This window comes from Symphalangus syndactylus, chromosome 11 (assembly GCF_028878055.3).
Source record: "Symphalangus syndactylus isolate Jambi chromosome 11, NHGRI_mSymSyn1-v2.1_pri, whole genome shotgun sequence".
Taxonomy (NCBI): Eukaryota; Metazoa; Chordata; class Mammalia; order Primates; family Hylobatidae; genus Symphalangus; species Symphalangus syndactylus.
In genome coordinates, this window is record NC_072433.2 from 26,398,528 (window position 1) to 26,421,512 (window position 22,985).

At 45.0% G+C, this 22,985-nt stretch overlaps 2 protein-coding genes across 9 annotated transcripts in view; one reads left to right on the forward strand and one right to left on the reverse strand.

Annotated features, from left to right (window-relative positions):
• The window catches only part of LRRC36 (leucine rich repeat containing 36), a 53,284-nt gene extending 52,244 nt beyond the window's left edge, over nt 1–1,040 (reverse strand). Inside the window, 1 exon segment of the mRNA XM_055298553.2 lies at nt 964–1,040. Coding sequence (XP_055154528.1) covers nt 964–1,033 — 70 coding nt within the window. The 5' untranslated portion in view covers nt 1,034–1,040.
• KCTD19 (potassium channel tetramerization domain containing 19) overlaps nt 858–22,985 on the forward strand; it is a 38,259-nt gene continuing 16,131 nt past the window's right edge. For 6 of the 8 annotated variants that reach the window (XM_063611735.1, XM_063611736.1, XM_063611738.1 and 3 more), the window contains exons 1-2: nt 858–1,272; nt 7,072–7,368. In XM_063611735.1, the coding sequence (XP_063467805.1) occupies nt 1,237–1,272; nt 7,072–7,368 (333 nt within the window). In that variant the 5' untranslated portion in view covers nt 858–1,236. The remainder of the gene's footprint in view (nt 1,273–7,071; nt 7,369–22,985) is intronic. The other 2 variants (XM_055298535.2, XM_055298540.2) reach the window with 2 other exon arrangements.

Sequence of the window (22,985 nt, forward strand, 5' to 3'; positions counted from 1 at the left end):
GTAAGTTCCATGTTGCTAAATCTAACAGACACTCTGCATTTAAGTTGCTCAGCCTGTCAATAGCATTTGGCATAGTTGGCCATTGCTCGCTCGATACGCTACCCCTTCTCAAATTCCAAGATACCACATTCTTCCTCTATTCAACCTCTAAACACCGAAATATTCCAAGGTTGAGTCTTAAGCTTTCTTTCACTTCTCCATCGACATTCTCTCCTTAGCTGAGTTCATCCACTCCCGTAGCTTTAAATACCACCTATTGCTAATGTCTCCAAAATTTGCATCTCTAACCCTGACATCTCCTCTGAGGTCCAGACCCATATATCCAACTGCCTACTAGGTACCTTACACTTGGATGTCTAATAGGCATTTTATCATTTATTTATTTTATTTATTTATTTTTTTTGAGATGGAGTCTCGCTCTGTCGCCCAGGCTGCAGTGCAGTGGTGCGATCTCGGCTCACTGCAACCTCCGCCTCCCGGGTTCAAGCGATTCTCCTGCCTCAGCCTCCCGAGTAGCTGGGATTATAGACTTGAACCACCACGCCCGGCTAATTTTTGTATTTTAGTAGAGACGGGGTTTCACCATGTTGGCCACGCTCAGGTGATCCACCCGCCTCCGCCTCCCAAAGTGCTGGGATTACAGGGGTCAGCCACCGCCCCCCGCAGTTCTGTCACCTGCCGCAGGGTCCCCTGTTAACCTTGTTTCTCCTTCCCTACTTCACACTCCCCTCTTCTCTCTCAATTCCTCGGGCTCTGCCCCACACTCTCCCGGTACTTCAGTTCCTCCACCTCCACCTCCCTCTAACCTTCTGCCTCAAGTTATACCCCCGCCCCCCATCCTCAGGTACCGCTTCTCTGTGGTTCCCTCGCCTCTATCTCAGGTTCCCCGGCTTCCACCTCAGTTTTCTTTCCACAGCTTCTGACCCTACGTTTCCGGTCCACATCCTCCCGGCCAGACCCTACCCGGCTGCTCCAGCGTCAGCGCCCCCAGGCGGCGGATACCTTCCTCGTCCAGCTCCCACTGCTCCGCCATCCCCGCCCGCCGCTCACCTGCCGCCGCCCGCGAGACCACCCGGCGCAAGCCAGGCCACGCCCACTGCCCTGCCCCGCGCGCCGCCGCGACCCCGGGAGCCGTTATTGGCCGGGTCACAAGACCGACCGCCCGCCCGCTGCTCGAGCCGCGACCATGGTACGGAGCCAGCCCTAGCTGGGGCGCCAAAAGCACCAAAGCGGCGAATGGGGGCCGCTGTGGCGAAGGATTGGGGCTACGTGGTTCGAGACCTGGCTGTGGGGCATGGGGGAGAGCGAGGGGCTCCCAGCTGGGAAGGATTTGGGGGACTGGCTCTGAGGAGTTAGAATAACGCTCTGTCTTGAGGGATGAAGTGTTCTGGCTCGAGGATGTGGGGAACTCCGGTTCTGAGGGCTGGGCGTGTGCCCCTTTGACGGGGTGGTCTTCATATCTCAGCGCTGGGGGATGCTGACTCTGGGGCAAGGCGAGGGTGTGTGTGAAGGGGGGATCCAGATCTGAAGGATTGGAGCGTGGGGACAGAACTCTAAGGCATGGTGGGGAGCTCCAGATCTGAAAGGTTGGGAATCCTGGCTCTGAGGAGTTGGGGTCCTGTCTTTAGAGCATGAGGAAGTTCTAGCTCTAGAAATTGACTTGGACGGGCTGGGCGTGGTGTCTCACGCCTGTAATCCCAGCACTTTGGGAGCCCGAGGTGAGCGGATCACCTGAGGTCAGGAGTTCAAGACCAGCCTGGCCAACATGGTGAAACCCCATCTCTACTAAAAATACAAAAATTAGCCGAGTGTGGTGGCACGGCCTGTAGTCCCAGCTACTCGGGAGGCTGAGGCAGGAGAATCGCTTGAACCCGGGAGGTGGAGGTTGCAGTGAACCGAGATTGCACCACTGCACTCCAGCCTGGGCGACCTGAGTGACAGAGCCAGACCTTGTCTCAAAAAAAAAAAAAAAAGGTAAGAAATTTACTTGGACGGAGCTTCTTTGGGGGAGAAGGATGAGCGTGGGAAAGAGAGAAGCTCTTTGTAATGGGGTGGGGATGACTGCTTTAGGGCTACCCCGTTTCCTGAAGTCAGTCTGGCAAGAAGCCTTTTGTCTTTCAAGCACCACAGGTCCCCCTAAGCTTGCCTGTGACTGAGGGCTGTCCCCAGGCTGGGATAGCTCTGCACTAACCAGCCCCTGAGCAGTCTTTGGGAAAGAACAGCCGCATCCCTAACCCCTACCCTCACTCCAGCAGGCACTTAAGAGCCCACCTATGGATGGGACAGGTATGTAAGAAGGAGCCAGGACCCTCTTGTCACACCCTATCCTTAACAAGAAAAGAGGATGGGCCGGGCGTGGTGGCTCACGCCTGTAATCCCAGCACTTTGGGAGGCCGAGGCAGGTGGATCACGAGGTCAGGAGATTGAGACCATCCTGGCTAACACAGTGAAACCCCATCTCTACTAAAAATACAAAAAAAAAAAAAAAAGCTGGGCGTGGTGGCGGGCGCCTGTAGTCCCAGCTACTTGGGAGGCTGAGGCAGGAGAATGGCGTGAACCCGGGAGGTGGAGCTTGCAGTGAGCCAAGATCGTGCCACTGCACTCCAGCCTGGGCTAGAGAGCAAGGCTCTGTCTAAAAAAAAAAAAAAAAAAAGAAAGAAAAGGAAAGAGGAACTGAGACCAGAACTGGGGCTCACCTTCGAGGAGTAGGTTTTCTTTGGCATCGAACATCTGCACACTCCGAGCACCCGCATTGAGCTCTCAGCCACCTTTAAGGAGAACAGAAAGCAGAATCAAGAGTCCTTCCTTGCATATTTATGCTTTCTGGTCTATGTGAGACCCTTAGTCACTCCATTTGTCACATTCAGCCTTTGCCTGAACATGAACTTATAGAAGGGCTTTTAGAAGGGCTGGGACTTAGAATCCTAGGTTAGCTCATTAGATTGACTTTTCTGGCTCTGCTTCTGTCAGTTATGCAATCATTTCACAATTTGTCTTATTTCTCTTATTGCCCCCTTTAACTCTTCTAGTCTCAAATGTGGCATATATAATTGCTCTTCTTCATGTCTGAATATTGCTGTGGGAGAGATGGACCCCATCTCATTCTTTCTTGCATGCATTTATTTTCCTTCCCCAGCTGTCAGAATGGGAAATGCAGGTTCTTTCTGGAGCTTTTCCTTTCTTAAGTAATCACCTCTTACTTTAACACTCTTTTTCCCACACGAACGTCTTAATGCAATTTTATAGACATTCAGAAAGATTGAAAGAATTGTACAGTGAGCACCATATATCCACCACCTACATTCTACAATCAACATTTTGCTCATATTTGTTTTATCACATGTCCATCTAGCAATCCTATCTGTCCATCAATCTGTCTTTTTTAATTCATCTCAGAATAAATTGCAGATATCAGTACATTGCAGTCCAATCACTTCAGCCTGCATAATTTTTAATTAGAATTTGATATTGTTTTGGCCAGGCGCGGTGGCTCACGCTTGTAATCCCAGCACTTTGGGAGGCCGAGGCGGGCGGGTCACGAAGTCAGGAGATCGAGACCACGGTGAAACCCCGTCTCTACTAAAAATACAAAAAAAAAAAAAAAAAAAAAGAATTTGATATTGTTTTATGGTTCTTTTTAGGTAAAATTCTATATACTATTTACTACCCTTTAAAAAATGTTTTTACAAGGGTAGTGCCCTTTATTTTAAAATTTGATATGGATGGTTTGTATGTTTGATGGCTCTCTACTTTTCCATTGTATTGCTAAACTAGGTCATCTTGAAGCAAAGAAGACAATTCACTTATAAATAGATGACCTTAAACTTTTTTTTCAACAACCTCTTGTCCAACAGATGTACAGATGACTTTAAACTTTTAACAATGAGCTGAGGAAGGTTAGTGATCTTTGCTGCCTTTGTATATATGAAAAGGTATCTATAGCATTCATCCTCCAGTAATGTAATGTCTCTGCAGGTAAGATCCCAAGAGAGTTCTGCATGTGCTCCATGGAATGTGGACAGTACCTCATCTTTTTTTTTTTTTTTTTTACAGATCTATTGAGATATAATTCACATACCATACAATTCACACATTTTAATGTGTACAATTCAGTGAGTTTTAGTATGTTCAGAGTTGCACAACTATCATCACAATCAATTTTAGAACATTTTCACCATCCCCAAAAGAAATCCCATACTCATTAGTAGTCACACCCCACCTCCCCATAGCCTCTCCAGCCCTAGGCAACCACTAATCTATTTTCTATCTCTAGAAATTTGCCTTGTCCGCATATTGCATGTGCATGGAATCATATGTGATTTTTTGTTTGGCTTCTTTCCCTTGGCATAATGTTTCGAGTTTCATCCATGTTGTTATCATGTATCAGTACTTCATTCCTTTTTAATTTTTATTTTTTTAGAGATGTGCCTCACTCTGACGCCCAGGCTGGAGTGCAATGGCACAATCACAGCTCACTGCAGCCTGAAACTCCTGGGCTCAAGCGAATCTCCTGCCTCAGCCTCCCAAAGTGCTGAGATTACAAGCATGAGCCACCGTGTTCATCCCATTCCTTCTTATTGACAAACAATATTCCATTGTATGGATATACTACATTTTGTTTACTCATTTGTCAGTTGATGGACATTAGGTTTATTCCCACCTTTTGGCTATTATGTTCTATGAACGTTAGTCTAGAAATTTTGGTGTGGACATATGTCTTTCTCTTAGGTGTACACCTAGGAGTGGAATTGCTGGCTCATAGTAGAATAATTCCATGCTTTACATTTTCAGGACCCACCAAACTGTTTTCCAAAGTGCCTGCACCATTTTACACCTCCACCAGCAGTGCATGGGGGTTCTGGTTTCTTTGTCGACACTTGTTATTACCTATTGTTTTCATTCTAGCCATACTAATGGGTGTGAAGTAGTATTCTGTTGTAGGTTTTGATTTGCATTTCTCTAATGACTAAGGATGTTGAGCATCTTTTTTCGTGCTATTGGTCATTTGTATATATTCTTTGGAGAAATGTCTATTTAAATGCTTTGCCAATTTTTAAATTTGGTTGTCTTTTTATTATTGAGTTTAAGAGTTCTTTACGTATTCTAAAAACAAGTTCTTTATCAGACAAATGATTTGCAAATATTTTGTTCCATTCTGTGAGTTATCTTTTCACCTTCTTGATGGTGCCCTCTAAAGCACAAAGGTTTTTAAATTTTGATTAAGTTCCATTTATCTATTTTTTTTGGTCACTTTTGCTTTTAGTGTCACATCTAAGAAAGTTTTGCCTACTCTAAAGTCATGAAGATTTTCTGTTTTCTTCTAAAGATTTTATGGTTTTAGGCTGGGCGCAGTGGCTCACGCCTGTAATCCCAACACTTTGGGAAGCCGAGGCCGGTGGATCACAAGGTCAGGAGATCGAGACCATCCTGGCTAACACAGTGAAACCCCATCTCTACTAAAAATACAAAAAATTAGCTGGGCGTGGTGGTGGGTGCCTGTAGTCCCAGCTACTCAGGAGGCTGAGGCAGGAGAATGGAGTGAACCCGGGAGGCGGAGTTTGCAGTGAGCCGAGATCGTATCACTGCACTCCAGCCTGGGTGATAGAGCGAGACTGCGTCTCAAAAAAAAAAAAGATTTTATAGTTTTAGGTCTGTGTTTCACTTGGAGCTAATTTTTGTGTATGGGGTGAGGTAGGGGTCCAACTTTATTATTATTGTTATTATTATCTTTTATGCATATGGATGGGCAGTTGTCCCAGCATCATTTTTTATAAGGACTATTCTTTGTCCATTGAATCATCTTGGATTGCTTATCAAAATTCAATTGATCATAAATGTAAGGGTTTTATTCTGTACTCTCAATTCTATTCCACTTATCTTTATATTTATCCTTATGCTGGTAGCACACTGTCTTGATCTAGCTTTATAATAAGTTTTAAAAGTGTGGGATGTGAAGGTGATCTGGCTGCAACATCTGTCACTCCATTGATTGCCAGGGTTGATTTGGCTGATCTGGCTGGCTAGGCGGGTGTCCCCTTCTTCCCTCAATGCTCCACGTATGTCCCTCCTGAAGCTGCGTGCTCAGTCAAAGAGGACGACCATCCCCAATAAAGGAGGACCAGTCTTCAGTCCAGGGTATACAAGTATCTGCTCTTCCTAGCTAGAACCTCCAAACAAGTTCTCAAGGTCCATTGTAGGAGAACGTAGGGTAGTCAAGCTTCCAAGACTTCAGACACATCCTAATGAGGTGCTGCATGTGGCAGTCTGCCTTAAAAAAAAAAAAAAAAAAAAGTGGGAAATGTGACTTCTTAAACATTGTTCTCCTTTTTTCAAGACTGTTTTAGCTATTCTGGATCCCCTGTATTTTCATATGAATTTTAGCATCAGCTTTTCAATTTTTGCAAAAAGTCAGGATTTTCACAGAGATTGTGTTGAATTTGTAAATCAATTGGGAGACTATTGCCATCTTAACGATATTAAATCTTCCAATCCATGAGCATGAGATATTTTTTCATTTATTTAGGTCTTTTAAATTTTCAACAATGTTTTGAAGTTTTCAGTGCACATGTATTTCATTCTTTTGTTAAATTTATTCCTAAGTATGTTATTTTTGATGCTATTGTAAATGGAATTGAATTGTTTTCTTAATTTCATTTTCAGATTGTTCACTGCTAAAGTATAAAAATACAACATTTTTTAATATTGCTCTGCATCTTTCAACCTTGTTGGGCTCATTTGTTTGTTTGTTTGTTTGTTTGTTTTTCTTTTTTGAGATAGGATCTTGCTCTGTTAGGCCAGAGTACAGTGGCACAATCATAGCTCACTGCAACCTCAAACTCCTGGTCTCAAGCCACCTTCCCACCTCAGGCTCCCAAAGTGCTTGGATTACAGGTGTGAACCACAATGCCTGGCCTGGACTTATTTCTAATAGTTTTCTGGGGAATTCCTTAGGATTTTTTATATACAAGATCATGTCATCAGCAAACAGAGATAGTTTATTTCTACCTTTTCAATCTGGATGCCTTTTTATTTCTTTTTCTTGCGTAGATCTCTTTTTCATTCCCCCTTTAGGAGGAGTCTGGCATATCTCATGAATCAGCAGAGGACTTGTTTCATTTCAACATAGGGGGCTGGCATTTCTCAGTTCCCAGAAGCAAACTCTCTCAGTTTCCAGACTCCCTGCTGTGGAAAGAGGCTTCAGCCTTGGCCTCTTCAGAAAGCCAGAGGCTATTTATCGACAGAGATGGTTCCACATTTAGGCACGTGCACTATTACCTCTACACCTCCAAGCTCTCCTTCTCCAGTTGTGCAGAACTGAACTTGCTGTATGAGCAAGCATTGGGTTTGCAGCTGATGCCTTTGCTGCAGGTAAGATGCTCTTGTTTTCTGGGAGTGGTGGATCAGTAACATGGCTTTACATCACTAAATATTGTTTCCTGTTATATATTGGTTGCTGAGATGACCCTCTTAATGGGCAAATGTAATAAATGTGTTAAAGTAATAAATAATTTCCTCATTAGTATAGGGGTGAGTAAGAAGGAAAAAAAAGTAATAAACAATACACTGAAATTACCTGCTTTTGTTTTTTCGAGACAGGGTGTCTGTTGCAATCACAGCTCAGTGCAACCTCCACCTCCCAAGCCCAAAGGATCTTCCCACCTCCCACCTCAGTCCTTCTGAGTAGCTGGGAACACAGGTGCATGCTACCATGCCCAGCCAATCCTTTCCATGTTGCCCAGATTGGTCTTGAACTCCTGGGCTCAAGTTGTCCTCTCTAATTGGCCTCCCTAAGTGCTCCCTCGGCTTCCGTAAGAGCTGGGATTACAGGCATGAGACTGTATATACACCCAGCCTACATATTCTTAATAAATGATTTCATCCCAACTGTGCTTTAGTTAGACTAGTAGCCACCATGGACCCAGAATAGGATTTACTGTCCACTGAGAGGGTGCCCCTGGCTCTTGAAAATCCTATATTAAGCTACTTCTTGTTTTTGTTTTTTGAATCTTAAAAGGAGAACACTTTAGACATTTTAGGATTTGCTATGTACATCATGTCTGAGATTTAAAATCTAAAAGATTTATCAAGAATATCACCTCTCATTGTGCCTGTTAGGTACACAACATGCATTTACACCAAAGCAAAAAGTTCTAATCTTGGGCCAAATGTCAAGAGAGAGGGAAAAAAAAAAACAAGTTATGCAGAATCTTTCCTCTACCATCACTTCTTTGTCTTCCAAGAAACTTTATTATTATTATTATTATTATTATTATAAGAGCTTTAAATATCTTTACTTATCAACCATTAAGGTACTGCCAAAAAACATTACCTTTCTTTCCTAATTTTTCTCCAAGCCACAGAAATCATTTCTGTGGCTGATCTTAAGTAGTTTATTCAGTAGTTTTTGAACAATTCTTTTTAACCTGGAAGAACTAAATATTACAACTGGGAAGGACCATTGAACATCCTCCATATTAATCCCACTGTCTGTACAAGGCGTTTATTCCATCTCTATCAGCACTAACCCAACAAGCTGCAGTGTAGCCCAGTGTACCACCAACTGTGCCTCAACACTGTTTAGAAGAAAATTGAGATAGACCATGCGTATCTGGGCCATAGAGGAATGAGAACATTTCATAGTGCGTGTTTTTATGGATGCTTACTAAATAATTCAGTGTTTTCTCTTAAAAGTAATTCTATATTTGGAAATCAGAAATTCTTTTTTTTTTTTTTTTCTTTGAGATGGAGTTTCATTCTTGCCACCCAAGCTGGAGTGCAATGGTGCCATCTCGGCTCACTGCAACCTCCGCCTCCCAGGTTCAAGTGATTCTCCTGCCTCAGCCTCCTGAGTAGCTGAGATTACAGGCACCCGCCACCACGCCCAGCTAATTTTTGTATTTTTAATGTAGACGGGGTTTCACCGTGTTGGCCAGGCTGATCTCGAACTCCTGACCCCAGGTGATCCACCCGCCTCAGCCTCCCAAAGTGCTGGGATTATAGGCGTGAGCCACCGCACCTGGCCTAAAAATTCCTAATATACTACCAGGCAAGTTGTTGTATTTTTTTTTCTTTTTCAAGCTACCTTCTTGAATTAATTTTTTTTTTCAACTGCCCCAGGAATGGAGTACTAGAATTGTTTACAAGTGGCTTCAAAACCACTTAAATGGCCTGTCATGACAGGATTGCTGATGACTCTACGCCAAGGCATCATTTTGAGGTAGAAGGGAGGGAGTAACTTGCTTGTTGCAGAAAATCAGAGATCAAGGCAATTTTTAAAGAACATTTTAAAGAATACAAGCCTATTGTACAGTGTATTAAGCCCTTTAAACCCTTTGCTGTCCTCACTTCCCAAATTGAAACAAAATATATCAAGGAAGCAGCTTTTTTTTTTTTTTTTTTGAGATGGAGTCTTGCTCTGTCCCAGGCTGGAGTGCAGTGGCGCTATCTCGGCTCACTGCAACCTCCGCCTCCTGAGTTCAAGCAATTCTTCTTCCTCAGCCTTCAAGTAGTGGGATTACAGGCTTGTGCCACCACGCCCGGCTAATTTTTGTGTTTTTAGTAGAGACAGGGTTTCACCATGTTGGCCAGGCTAGTCTTGAACTCCTGAGCTCAAGTGATCCGCCCGCCTTGGCCTCCCAAAGTGCTAGGATTACAGGCATGAGCCACCACGCCCAGCCACAAGCAGCTTCTAAATGGGAGGCTGCGCCTCAGAAACCAATAGGTTGGTCCAATTCCAAAGTTCCACGTTGTGTGAGGAGTAGAAGTATCTGAAGAATCATGTGGATCTGCCTCCCTAAAAAAGACTGTAGGCCGGGCGCGGTGGCTCACGCTTGTAATCCCAGCACTTTGGGAGGCCGAGGAGGGCGGATCACGAGGTCAGGAGATCGAGACCACGGTGAAACCCCGTCTCTACTAAAAATACAAAAAAAAAAAAAATTAGCCGGGCGTAGTGGCGGGCGCCTGTAGTCCCAGCTACTCGGAGAGGCTGAGGCAGGAGAATGGCGTGAACCCGGGAGGCGGAGCTTGCAGTAAGCCGAGATTGCACCACTGCACTCCAGCCTGGGCGACAGAGCGAGACTCTGTCTCAAAAAAAAAAAAAAAAAGACTGTAAAACAAGTGCTTACACTTTGAAATGGTGTTGTCAAAGAAATAAATATTTGAGTTGGCCCAAGTGAAATGGTGTTTATTTCTTGAAGCAGAGTGTAAATACAGCTGGGAACCAACAGTCACCTCAAGCTAATCAACAGCTTCACACATTTCCACCACTTTCCCACTGCTAAGGCCTATCAGATGCTCAGATTTTTTTACTAAATGAGCAAACACTCTGCTTGGAGAAATTGGAGTTTGCCAATTCTTAGTCTTTAGACCCTACTCAGGCAGCCCAACTTAATGCATTCACCCAGTATTTATGAAGAACATGCTGGGTTCCAGGCATTATTCCTGTGGGCTTTGGGGAAAACATAGGATGATCCAATAAAAATATAATGTGAGCGATGTATGTGAGCCACTTACGTAATTTTATATTTTCTATAGCCGCATCTAAAACAGTAAAAAGAAACAGATGACATCAATTTAATAATATATTATTATACTGAAAATATTAACTATATATTCAAAGTATTCAATATATTCAGAATGTTATTTCAACATGTAATCAATATTTAGAAATTGAGAAATTTTACATTCTTTGTACCGTGTTCAAAATCCGTTGTGTTTTATACTTACAGCACATCTCAGATTCAGACTGTCTGTCACATTTCTTTCTTTTTCTTTCTTTTTTTTTTTTTTTTTCTTTTTTGAGACAGAGTCTCACTGTGTCGCCCAGGTGAGAGTGCAGTGGCGCTATCTCGGCTCACTGCAACCTCCGTTTCCTGGTTCAAGAGATTCTCATGCCTCAGCCTCCCAAGTAGCTAGGATTACAGGTGTGCAGCACCATGCCCAGCTAATTTTTGTATTTTTAGTGGAGATGGGGTTTTGTTATGTTGGCCAGGCTGGTCTCAAACTCCTGGCCTCAAGCAATCTGCCCCTCAGCCTCCCAAATTGCTGGGATTACAGATGTGAGCCACCGTGCTGGGTCTCAGACTGTCACATTTCAAGTAGTCAATAACCATACGTGGCTAGTGGCTACCATATTGGGCAGCATATATCTAAACTGCTCTAAACTGTTAGTACTCCTCACCATAGAGTCCTTCAGATTTAGCCCCTAACAATAAAAATGTGACTTTGCCTCCTGCTAACTAAGGTTCCCATGCACTCAACAAATGCATATTCTACTCAGAATTATCTGTGACATAGTAGGCTTTGATGGAAAGCCATGTAGAATGACCAACAAGCAGCACAAGATGGGAAGCTTCTGGAGGACAGGCACCCAGGCTCATGCTGCTGCTCTGCTCTCCACTCCTCCCCATTCCCCAAATCCCCCAACTCCACCTGCCCACCCAACCCCCACCCCTAGCCTGTAGTTGTGGCCTCCAAAGGCTTATTAGTGTCTTATTGTGTATTGAGCACCAAACTTACACCAAGTTCTGGAGATACAGCAGTGAACCCTATAGCTGTACAATGTCAGGTAGAGATAAATACTATGAAGACAATTAAAACAGTGCTTCCTGTGTAATAATGAAGGAGGAGGGCATTTCTGTATTCCAGGACTTCTTGGAATTTCAGATTGTGTTTATATGATTTTCTTTTTTTTTGTAGTTTTTGTTTATTCAATTAGTCTTTTAAACAAAAGTATATTGCTACATTTTCCCCAGTATACCATTGTTTCACTGTCCTTATAGTACTAGAATTCAGTTGAAAGAATAAAACATTTCCATCGAATCTGCTTGTCTTTTAATATTCAGATGGATAGTATGTGGCAAGAAGGGTAAGGGGATAGCAAGTGACTGGAGCCAGGGAAGTGACTTCTGTATTGAGTGATCAGAGGCTGGGCATGGTGTCTCACACCTGCAATCACAACACTTTGGGAGGCCAAGGCAGGAGGATCTCTTGAGCCCAGGACAAGACCAGCCTGGGCAACATGGCAAAACCCTGTCTACGAAAAAATTTTTTTAATTAGCCAGAGGTGATGGTGCGTGCCTGTGGTCCCAGCTACTCAGGAGACTGAGGTGGGAGGATCGCTTGAGCCCGGGAATTTGAGGCCACAGTGAGCCATATTTACACCACTGCACTTCGGCCAGGGTGATGGAGCTAGACCTTGTCAATAAATACTTAAATAAACAAGAAAACAGCGATCAAACAGGCCTCATTGACCAGGCAACATTTGAGCAGAAATCTGAATGAAAAAGGGGCAAAGGGGTAAGGCATGCAGGTATCTGGGGAAAGAACTTACAGACATTAGTAATAGTTAGGCCAGACGCGGTGGCTCCCACCTATAATCCCAGCACTTTGGGAGTCCGAGGTGGGTGGATTACTTGAGGCCAGGTTTGGAGACCAGCCTGGCCAACATAGAGAAACCCCATCTCTGCTAAAAGCAAAAAAATTAGCCAGGCACGGTGGCTCATACCTGTAATCCCAGCACTTTGGGAGGCCGAGGTGGGCGATCACAAGGTCAGGAGTTTGAGACCAGGCTGGCCAACATGGTGAAAGCCCATCTCAACTAAAAATACAAAAATTAGCCAGGCATGGTGTCCCGTGCCTATAATCCCAGCTACTTGGGAGGCTGAGGCAGAAGAATCACTTGAACCCGAGAGGCGGAGGTTACAGTGAGCCGATATCATGCCACTGCGCTCCAGCCTAGGCAACAGAGCGAGACTCCGTCTCAAAAAAACAAACAAACAAAAAAACACAAAAATTAGCTGGGCATGGTGGCTCATGCCTGTAATCCTAGCTGTTCTGGAGGCTGAGGCAGGAGTGTTGTTTGAATCCAGGATGTGGAGGTTGCAGGGGAACTGAGATTGTGCCATGGCACTCCAGCCTGGGCAACAGAATGAGACTATCTCAAAAAAAAAAAAAAGAGGAATAGTTAAACGCTAATACCCTGAGGTTATAGTGGCTCGTTGGCCCACTTGGAGGCCATTGTAAAGTACAGTGAGAGGTAGGGAGATGTCAAAGGTTGACGATGAGATCAAAGGAAGCCAGACCTTGCAGAACCTTGAAAGCCATGGTGAAGACACAGGATTTATTCTAAATGTTATAGGTAGCTCTTGGAGGCTGAGGCAGGAGGATTGCTTGAAGCCAGAAGTTCGAGACCAGCCTGGGCAACAAAGTGAGACTCCAACTCTACAAAAAATTAAAAAAGAAATTTAGCTAGGCATGATGGCTCATGCCTATAGTCCCAACTACTTGGGAGGCTAAGGCAGGAGGATCGCCTGAGCCAGGGAGGTCAAGGCTGCAATGAACTGTGTTTGCACCACTGTGTTCCAGCCTGAGTGACAAAGCAAGACCCTTCCTCTCTCTCTCTCTCTCTCAATATATATATATAAAATGCTAAGTGAAAAAAACCATCATGTCAGCTAAGTGAAAGAAACAGTCTTATTGTATGATTATATGTATAGAAGATAGACACAGCTGGGTGTGGTGGCTCATGCCTATAATCCCAGCACTTTGGGAGGCTGAGGTGGGTGGATCACTTGAGCTTAGGAGTTCAAGATCAGCCTGGGCAACATGACAAAACCCCATCTCTATAACAAACAAACGAACAAATAAATAAATAAATAAAATAGCACCATATATTGTATGATTCTATTTATCTAAAATGTGCAGAACAGGCAAATTTATAGAGACAGAAGATAGATAAGTGGTTTCCTAGGGCTGGGGCTCAGGGTAGGAAGTATGGGTGAGTGAGAATGGAGAATAAGCAATGACTGTTACTGGGTACAGGGTTTCTTTTAGGGGTATTGAAATAGATTGTGGTGATGGTTGCTTGATTCTGTTAATAGACTAAAAGCCACTGAATTGCATGCTTTAAATGGGTAAGTTTTGTAGTATGTGAAATACATCTCAAGAAAAGAAAGAAAGAAAGTAAGGAAGGGAAGGGAAGAGAGGGGGAAGGAGGGAGGGAGGGAGAGAGAGAAGAAAGGAAGGATGGGAAGAAGGAAGGAAGAAAGAAGGGAAGGAGGGAGAGAGGGAGAGAGGGGCTGGGCACGGTGGCTCACACCTGTAATCTCAACACTTTGGGATGCTGAGGTGGGAGGATCACCTGAGGCCAGGAGTTGGAGACCAGCCTGGGCAACATAATGAGACATCACCTCTACAGAAAATTTAAAAATTATCCAGGCATGGTAGCGTGTGCCTGTAGTCTCAGCTACTCAGAAGGCTGAAGCCAGAGGATCATATGAGCCCAGGAGTTCAAGGCTGTAGTGAGCCGAGATTTCACCACTGCATCCCAGCCTGGGTGACAGAGCAAGACCTTCTCTTTAAAAAAAAAAAAAGACCGGGTACAGTGGCTCACGCCTGTAATCCCAGCACTTTGGGAGGCTGAGGCGGCCAGCCTGACCAACATGGTGAAACCCCATCTCTACTGAAAATACAAAATTAGCTGGGCATGGTGGCATGTGCCTGTAATCCCAGCTACTCAGGAGGCTAAGGCAGGAGAATTGCTTGAACCTGGGAGGCGGAGGTTGCAGTGAGTCAAGATCATGCCACTGCACTCCAGCCTGGGCAGCAGAGCGAGACTCTATATCCAAATAAAAAGAAAGATCATTGGCTGCTGGCTTAACCTTAGATCAAGAATCTGCAAACTATAGCCCGTGGACGAAATTCAGCCACTACCTTTTTTGGAAAGCCCATGAGCTAAGAATGGGTTTTACATTTTTAGATGGTTGAAAAAAAATCAAAAATATTTTGTGCTATGTAAAAATCATATGAAATTCAAATTTCAGGCCAGGCGTGGTGGCTCATGCCTGTAATCCTAACACTTTGGGAGACCAAGGCAGGCAGATCACCTGAGGTCAGGAGTTCAAGACCAGCCTGGCCAACATGGTGAAACCCCATCTCTACTAAAATATAAAAATTAGCCGGGCATGATGGCAAGTGCCTGTAATCCCAGCTACTCGGGGAGGCTGAGATGGGAGAATCGCTTGAACCCAGGAGACGGTGGTTGCAGTGAGCTGAGATCACACCACTGCACTCCAGCCTGGGCAACTGAGGGAGACTCTGTGTCAAAAAAAAAAAAAAAAAAAAAATTCAAATTTCATTGCCATTGATAAAGTTTTACTGGAACACAGCTATGCTCATTTGTTTATGTGTTGTCTACGGCTGCTCTCAAGCTATAACACAGAGCTGAGTGGTTGAGTTGACAGAGACCATGTGGCTAGCAAAGCAAAGCCTAAAATATTTACTGTCAGGCCTTTTACAGAAAAAAACTTGCTGACCCCTAGCCTAGACTACAGCAGAGCAAAGGAGGAAGTAGACCAGTTAAGAGGCTCCTGCAGAAGAAAGATAATGGTGGTTTAGTCTGTGGTGGTAATAGTGGTGTTAGAGGTGTTCTAACTCTGAATATGTCTTGCTGGTAGAACTGACAGGGTTTGCTGATGAATCGAATGTAGGGTGAGAGAGAATGGACATCTCCTTTGTTTCTCTCCTGAGCAACCAGATGAATGGTGGATTTTGAAGGATGTGTACACATATTTAGGGAGGAAAATCAGGAGTTAGGATCTGAACATGTTGAGTTTGAGAGACAATGAAAGGGCAATAAAACCATCCAAGTGAAGGTAAACAGGAGGCGCTGGATGTACAGGTCTGGAATTCATGGAAACAGGCATAGAGATAAAAATTTGGGAGTCATAAAAGCTGATATGTAAATCCATGAACCTGGATGTTTTGGAATACTGTATATTGTTTATAGGGGAAATACAAAGTAGTCATTACACGTCCATACATTAATATCACAGGGCCTCCTAGAACTTCCTGTGTAATTTGGGAAGGCCACTTTACCTAAATGTAAACTGATCTGAGCCCTCCACATCCATCAGCCTAGGTGGGAGTCTCAGCTGCAGAGTGGAATTTCCCTTCAGGGTCATTCACCAGGGTTTAAGTTTCATGGCAAATTATCGATTCTTTTTTACTTTACCCCTGAAGTCCACTGAGGACAGTGTGTTGACAGGACATGCTACTTATGTTTCCTTTTTCACACCTTCTGGGGACTTCTCAGTTTGGAACTTTAAATTGTTCCACTTGTGAGCATTCTGCTATCAGCAAGCAACCCAAACACGCCTTCATTCCTTGTGCTCAAGGGAGCCAGGGAGTTTTTATGTTGATCACACAAATGACGTTTTTAAGAAAATAGACCAGTGGCAGTCTCACATTTCCCATTAGTCATGATGTGAGATTATGACTGTGATCTTGGAAAGGAAGAGGATGACATAAACAGCAGATATTCATCCCAATTGTGCAGCTTGTCTGTGGTGTGGGTAAGTGGATGACTCAAATGCAAACCTCTTGACATGGTATCAGGGCTCCTCACAGGCTGGCCCATCTGCTTGTTCTGGCTCATATCCCAACAAAGACACAGACCTACATGCAGGCAAGGCCACATACACATGCACACACACACACTTTGAAGTTCAGCCACGCCCCAAACACCCCACATGCTTTCTCTCTACACCTTTTCACTTGCTGTTTCCTCTTCCTGGATTTCTCCCCTTTTAAGATTTGGCCTTGGCTGGGGACGGTGGCTCACGCCTGTAATCCCAACTCTTTGGGAGGCTGAGGCGGGTGGATCACTTGAGGTCAGGAGATTGAGACCAACTTGGCCAAGACGGTGAAACCCCGTCTCTACTAAAAATACAAAAATTAGCCAGGCGTGGTGGCAGGCAACTGTAATCCCAGCTATTTAGGAGGCTGAGGCAGGAGAATCGCTTGAACCTGGGAGGCAGAGGTTGCAGTGAGCCAAGATTGTGCCACTGCACTCTAGCTTGAACAACAGAGCGAGACTCCATCTCAAAAAAAAAAAACGATTTGGCCTAAATGTGGCCCACTGGAAGACTATCCTGACATTTCCTGAGTTTTTGCCTCTGTGCTTTCATAACAGACTGAATTCCCCCATTCTAGCAGTGCTAATTCGGTTGTGATCATGTATTCATATGTCTTTCTCCCTCACTGGGCTGTACTCTTTTCATGTTTTTGTGAAATAAACACCTAGCACCTCTCACAGTACCTGGCATCTGCACATGCTTAACAACATATCTGCTGAGAGAACATTCAATGTTATGCTCAAGATGACTTCTGCAGAATAAGGTGACTGGAGCCCGCAGTGAAGGGGTACGTTTGAAATGCCGAGAGCTGGGTCTTGTTTGGCTTTGGGGGCTGACAGCAGCTGTTCTGCACATCCTTTTGTTCTACCAGCCTCGCTTTCCTTGAGCCTTAAAGCAGTGCTGGCCCTCCTTGTCTTTACAAGGCAGTCAGGGATTTGGAAGTTCCCCCAAGCTCCTTTACCATCACATTCTTTCCAACAGCCTACATCAGAGCATAAGGCATCTCTGAGAACTGCTGCTGCTTTGGAAAACCTCCGTTAAGTCCCAAAGTTCTGCCAGCAGGGTGCATTTGTCAGCCATCTTTGGCAACCACACACACACATACACATACTTCCCCACGCCATCAGTTTTATGTTGCTTCTGATTGACATATTTTTTTCACCACTATCTAGGCCAAAAGCAACATCATTTATTCTTGTGCTAGAAATTAGCCACCTGAATTCATTTAAGGTCTGTATTTCCCTTAAGAAATCCTCTCTCCAATAACTTTTTCCAGGTCATAACATGTGAAAAGTAAAATTCCTGGAAGTTGTATTCAGGCAGATGAAAGTGGACTTGAAGTCAGCCTGTAGAAGACCAGCCACAGACTCTGTAGCAACTTCAGTCAGCAAAGCCAGAGGGCAGCTGGAAGCCCAGGCTCTCTGGAGTGTTCTTCATTCATTTAGCCATTCATTGAACAAAAAGGTATTGAGACCCTATAGGCCTTGTTCTAGGTGCTGCAAATACGGCAGAGGACAAAACAGCCAAGGTCCTGAGGTCTTGGGGAGGTTATATCTATTAGGGGAAACTGGCAGATCAAAAATAAGTAAGTGAGGGCCTGGGGAATGGTTTCTGTGATTTCTTATAGCACCCGAATGGCTTTCTGTGAGTAGAGGACTTATATTTCTAGAAGTCAGAGCAAGTATTGGTTGACAGAGTTTGGGAAACAGCCTTGTTGAGGCTCTTGAGCCTAGGTCAAGGCTGATGCCTGGGCCTGGCATGCAGCATGACCTGACTGGCAAGGATGGCAATCTTTGTGGACTTGTTTTAGTTTTTCTCTTTTTTAAGATTTCTCAGGCATACCTTTCTTGGGGAAAATGGTACTGCTAACACTTTACATGCTTGGAAATAGCAGGAAATGGAGATTTCATTTCTGCAAAATAGATCATTCCCTCCTCAACTAGCACATCTCCTCTCAAACTAGCTAGACTGTCACTACTGACCCATTCCAGAGGACACATCCAGTACCAAACACCTCCAAATAGGAGTGTTGTCCTGGGCAGGGATTTCTCTCCCCTTCTCCCCACCACAGGCCTCCTCCCACGTGGCCAATTTAGAGTTGTTCAAGGGCACTATTATTTTCTCCACTGAGACAGAATCTTGGGAGTTGAATCTGCAGGTGAAGTAAGTGGCAGATTCAAGTTCCTGTGATGCAGTCCACTGAGCATGGGCTTGGAGTGCTACGCTCCCCTAGCTGACTCCCTAGTTTCACTCTTTTCTTGCTACTTCGCCTACTGTCTTTCTGTCCATCACAAATCAGACCCAAGCTAAACCCTTTCTTCTTGCTATCCTCTCTCCCTCTCCTTCATCCCTATCCCTCTCCCCCTTTGGTCTTCCCTCTGGCCTCCAGATCCCAAGGAGGAATCCCTGTCTTCATTGTCCTCTGAACATTATAGGCTCTGCCCATTGTAATCTTGTGCTGGTTTTTCCTGTGGTTTTGGATACTGAACATCTTTCCATCTTTCTCAGTTTTATGAGTGCAGCCTACTTCTCTGTTCGCTCCTTTGGAGATCTCCCATGTTTCTTTTTGCTTTTCTTTGCAGAGAATCAGCCCTCCAGCCCTTTCTTTTCTTTTCTTTTCTTTTTTTTTTTTTCAGCTGAAGTCTCTCTCTGTCTCCTAGGCTTGAGTGCAGTGGCATGATCTCGGCTCACTGAAACCTCTGCCTCCTGGGTTCAAATGATTGCCTTAGCCTCCAGAGTAGCTGGGACTACAGGCATGCACCACCAAGCCTGGCTAATTTTTTGTATATTTAGTAGAGATGGGGTTTCGCCATGTTGGCCAGGCTTGTCTCAAACTCCTGACCTCAAGTGATCTGCCCAGCTCGGCCTCCCAAAGTGCTGGGATTACAGGTGTGAGCCACCGCACCTGGCTAGCCCTCCATTTTCATGCATTCTTTCATATGCATGCTAGGTTCTAGAATACAAAATGGGGATGCATCAAACCAGCCTTTCCCCAGGAAGCTTGGTATAGGGGGGAGAACTGGCCTGAAACTGAGCCAGAGGCCTGCAGAGAGAAGTGAAAGTGTTGGGTGTCAGTGGGAACAAAGTGGGAGGATGACCCATTCTGGCTCGGAGAGGCTCCAGGCTCTTCAGGAAGAGAATGGGGAGGAGTATTCTGGGCAGATGGAACAGCGTACACAAAGCTGGGGAGGTGTCAAAGAACATGATGTGTTTTTGGAGTTTTGTGGAGTTTAGTGTCATTGATGATGGGGTGTAAACATAAAGAATGATGGGAGATGAGGCTGGAAAGGTAATTTAGCCTGTGCGCAGTGGCTCAAGCCTGTAATCCCAACACTTTGGGAGGCCGAGGTGGGAGGATCATTTGAGCTAAGGAGTTTGAGACCAGCCTGGGCCACATAGCAAGACCTCATCTCTACAAACATCAAAAAGTTAATGGGGTGTTGTGGCACACAGCTGTGGTCCAGCTACTTGGGAGGCTGAGGCAGGGGGATTGTTTAAGCCCACGAGGTCAAGGCTGCAATGAGCCATGATGATTGTACTACTGCACTCCAGCCTGGGCGACACAGCAAGGCCCTATAAAAAAAAAAGAAAGGAAGGAAGGAGGGAGGGAGGGAGGGAGGGAGGAAGGAAGGAAGGAAGGAAGGAAGGAAGGAAGGAAGGAAGGAAGGAAGGAAGGAAATTTAGGATATGACCTCCAAGAGGAAGGAAATTAACATACTATTTCATTTAATCTTTACAACAGCTTCCAGGTTTTACTGCCTCCACTTTGCCAGTGAGGAACCTGAGGCTTGAAGAAGTTACATGACAAGTGGAAGTCAGCAGAGGCTGGGAAAAGTAGGGGGAGGAAAGGGGATGAAGAGAATTTGGATAATGGGTACAAAAATACAGTCAGATAAAAAGAATAAGTTCTTGTATTTGGTAGTACTCTAGGAATAATATAGTTAACAATAATATATTGTGTATTTCAAACTAGCTAGAAGAAAATCATTGGAATGTTTCCATCACAAAGAAAAGATAAATGTTTGAGGTGATGGGTCTGGCCAGTGGTTCATGCCTATAATCCTAGGAGGCCAATATGGGAGGATCACTTGAGCCCAGGAGTTCAAGACCAGCCTGGGCAACATGGCAAAGCCCTGTCTTTACAAAAAACTTAAAACTTAGCTGGCTGTGGGCCAGGCGTGGTGGCTCATGCCTGCAATCCCAGTACTTTGGGAGGCTGAAGCAGGCAGATCACTTGAGTCCAGGAGTTTGAGACCAACCAGGGCAATGTGGCGAAACCCCACCTCTACTAAAAATACAAAAAAATTAGCTAGGTGTGGTGGTGCATGCCTGTGGTCCCAGCTATTCGGGAGGCTGAGGTGGGAGGATCACCTGAGCCTGGGAGGCAGAGGTTGCAGTGAGCCAAGATTGTGCCACTGCACTCCAGCCTGGGCAACAGAGTGAGACCTTGTCTCAAAAAAAAAAAATTTAGCAGGGTGTCGTGATGTGCACCTGTGGTCCCAACTACTCAGGAGGGTGAGGTGGGAGGATCAGTTGAGCCCAGTAGGTCGAGGCTGCAGTGAGCTGTGATCATGCCACTGCACTCCAGACTAGGTGATAGAGTGAGACTCTGTCTCAAAAAAAAAAAAAAAAATGACGTGATGGATATCTTCATTACCCTAAATTAATCATTATACATTGTATCCATGTATCAAAATATCACATGTACCCCCAAAATATGAACAACTGTTACATATCAATAAAAAGAAAACAGTTGCTAAGGGCTTGGGCTCCAGAGTCCTGGGTTTCGTTCCTAGTATCTCCACTTACTTGGTGCACTTAGTCCCCTACCTCTTCCTGGACCTAGCTTCCCATGTGCTCAAAGGGAGTGATGATACCAGAGCCTACTTTGTTGTCAGGGGAAGATTGGAAGGATTCAGTTTAAAAGTCCATGGGTAATAAATGTTAGCTCTTAAGTGACAGAGTCAGAATTTACCCCAGATATGCTGAGTTCAAAGCCCTTGTGCTTTTCGTGTATACCCTACTCCCTCCATTGATTGTGAAGGACCTTATGTGCAATGCAAAGGAGAGTCTGGATTTATCCCATAGCAACAGGAAACACTAAAGTTTTTTAAGATGAGGAGTGATTTGGACTCACCTCATATGTTTGCAAGATCACTGTGTGGAGAGGACCTGGGGGCTGGGGGACCAGGACTAGGGGAAAGGAAAGGAGAGAAAATGGAGAGTCAGGATGGGCATGGTGGCTCACGCCTATAATCCCAGCACCAGCCGAGGCTGGTGGATCATTTGAGGCCAGGAGTTCAAGACCAGCCTGGCCAACATGGTGAAACCCCATCTCTACTAGAAATCCAAAAATTAGCCAGGCATGGTGGCGGGCACCTGTAACCCCAGGTACTCGGGAGGCTGAGGCAGGAGAATCACTTGAACCCAGGAGGCGGAGGTTGCAGTGAGCCTAGATTGCACCACTGCACTCCAGCCTGGGTGACAGAGCGAGACTCTAATGTTCCCTTCTAATGCTGTGGAAAGAAATCCCAGGGTTCCTGGAGGTCCAGAAACTTCATAACTGACACTGGCTCTAATCTCAGTATACATAAATTGTGGTCTTTCATATCTTCTCTCCCAAACTGAGAGCTTCTTGAGGGCAGGCACAGTGTCTGACTGTGGCCCTAGTGATGCACAATGAGTATTTCTCAAATGAAAGACTGTCTTCCAGCGTTCCACGCACACACTGTCTCCCCCATTGTTCACTGACACAGGAAAGTACTCCCCACGATCCCACCATTGCCCAGTGCTTTTGCAAACCCTCCAGCCATCCAAAGTGGGAAAGATTCTCCCACTCTGGCCCGCCTTCTTTTGCATTGACCTTAAGTGATTATGTGGGCACAGTTTATAGCTTGGCCACCAGAGGGCTAGTCTCAATGCTCAGGATTTTTGAGAGCAACTTCACAAGGGCTTCATTGACATAGCAGCATTTAGAGGCAGATTATTTGTTGGTTTCAGACTGAATCTGGGGCACCTGTCCATTTTTAGGATCTAGTGCCTTTAAAGTACCACTTGCCCTGCTATGTCCGGAAATTTATTGGGAAAATATTATGTATCTTCTTCTAGCGTAAAGACAGAAAAAAAAAAAAAAAAAAAAAAAGGGAGGGGTGCTGATGTTATGGTAATCTGCCCCCTGCAGGACTTTTGAGGGAGAACGGGTCCCTGGATAAGGGCGGCACAAACACCGCCCTGGGCTTCAGGCTTGCCTAGTTGGGGTGCTCCACTCCAGCCTCAGCCCACCCCTGGTTGCCTGATCCTTCAAGCTGACAAGTTCTGGACTTGGAAGACTGCTTGGGCAGGCCACAAAGCCTTTGACCTCAGCTGCCTCATCAGTAAGACACTCACCAACCACATCTGTCTCACAGTATCATGTCATGGTAAATGAGCAAATGTGTGTCAAAGTGCGTTGAAAAATGTGGAGTCCTGTGGCAATATAAGACATGTTTATTATACCTCAATCTCACCACTTAGATCACTACCCAGGGTTAGGATGAACACAAACAATAGCAAATCACAATTATAACAGGT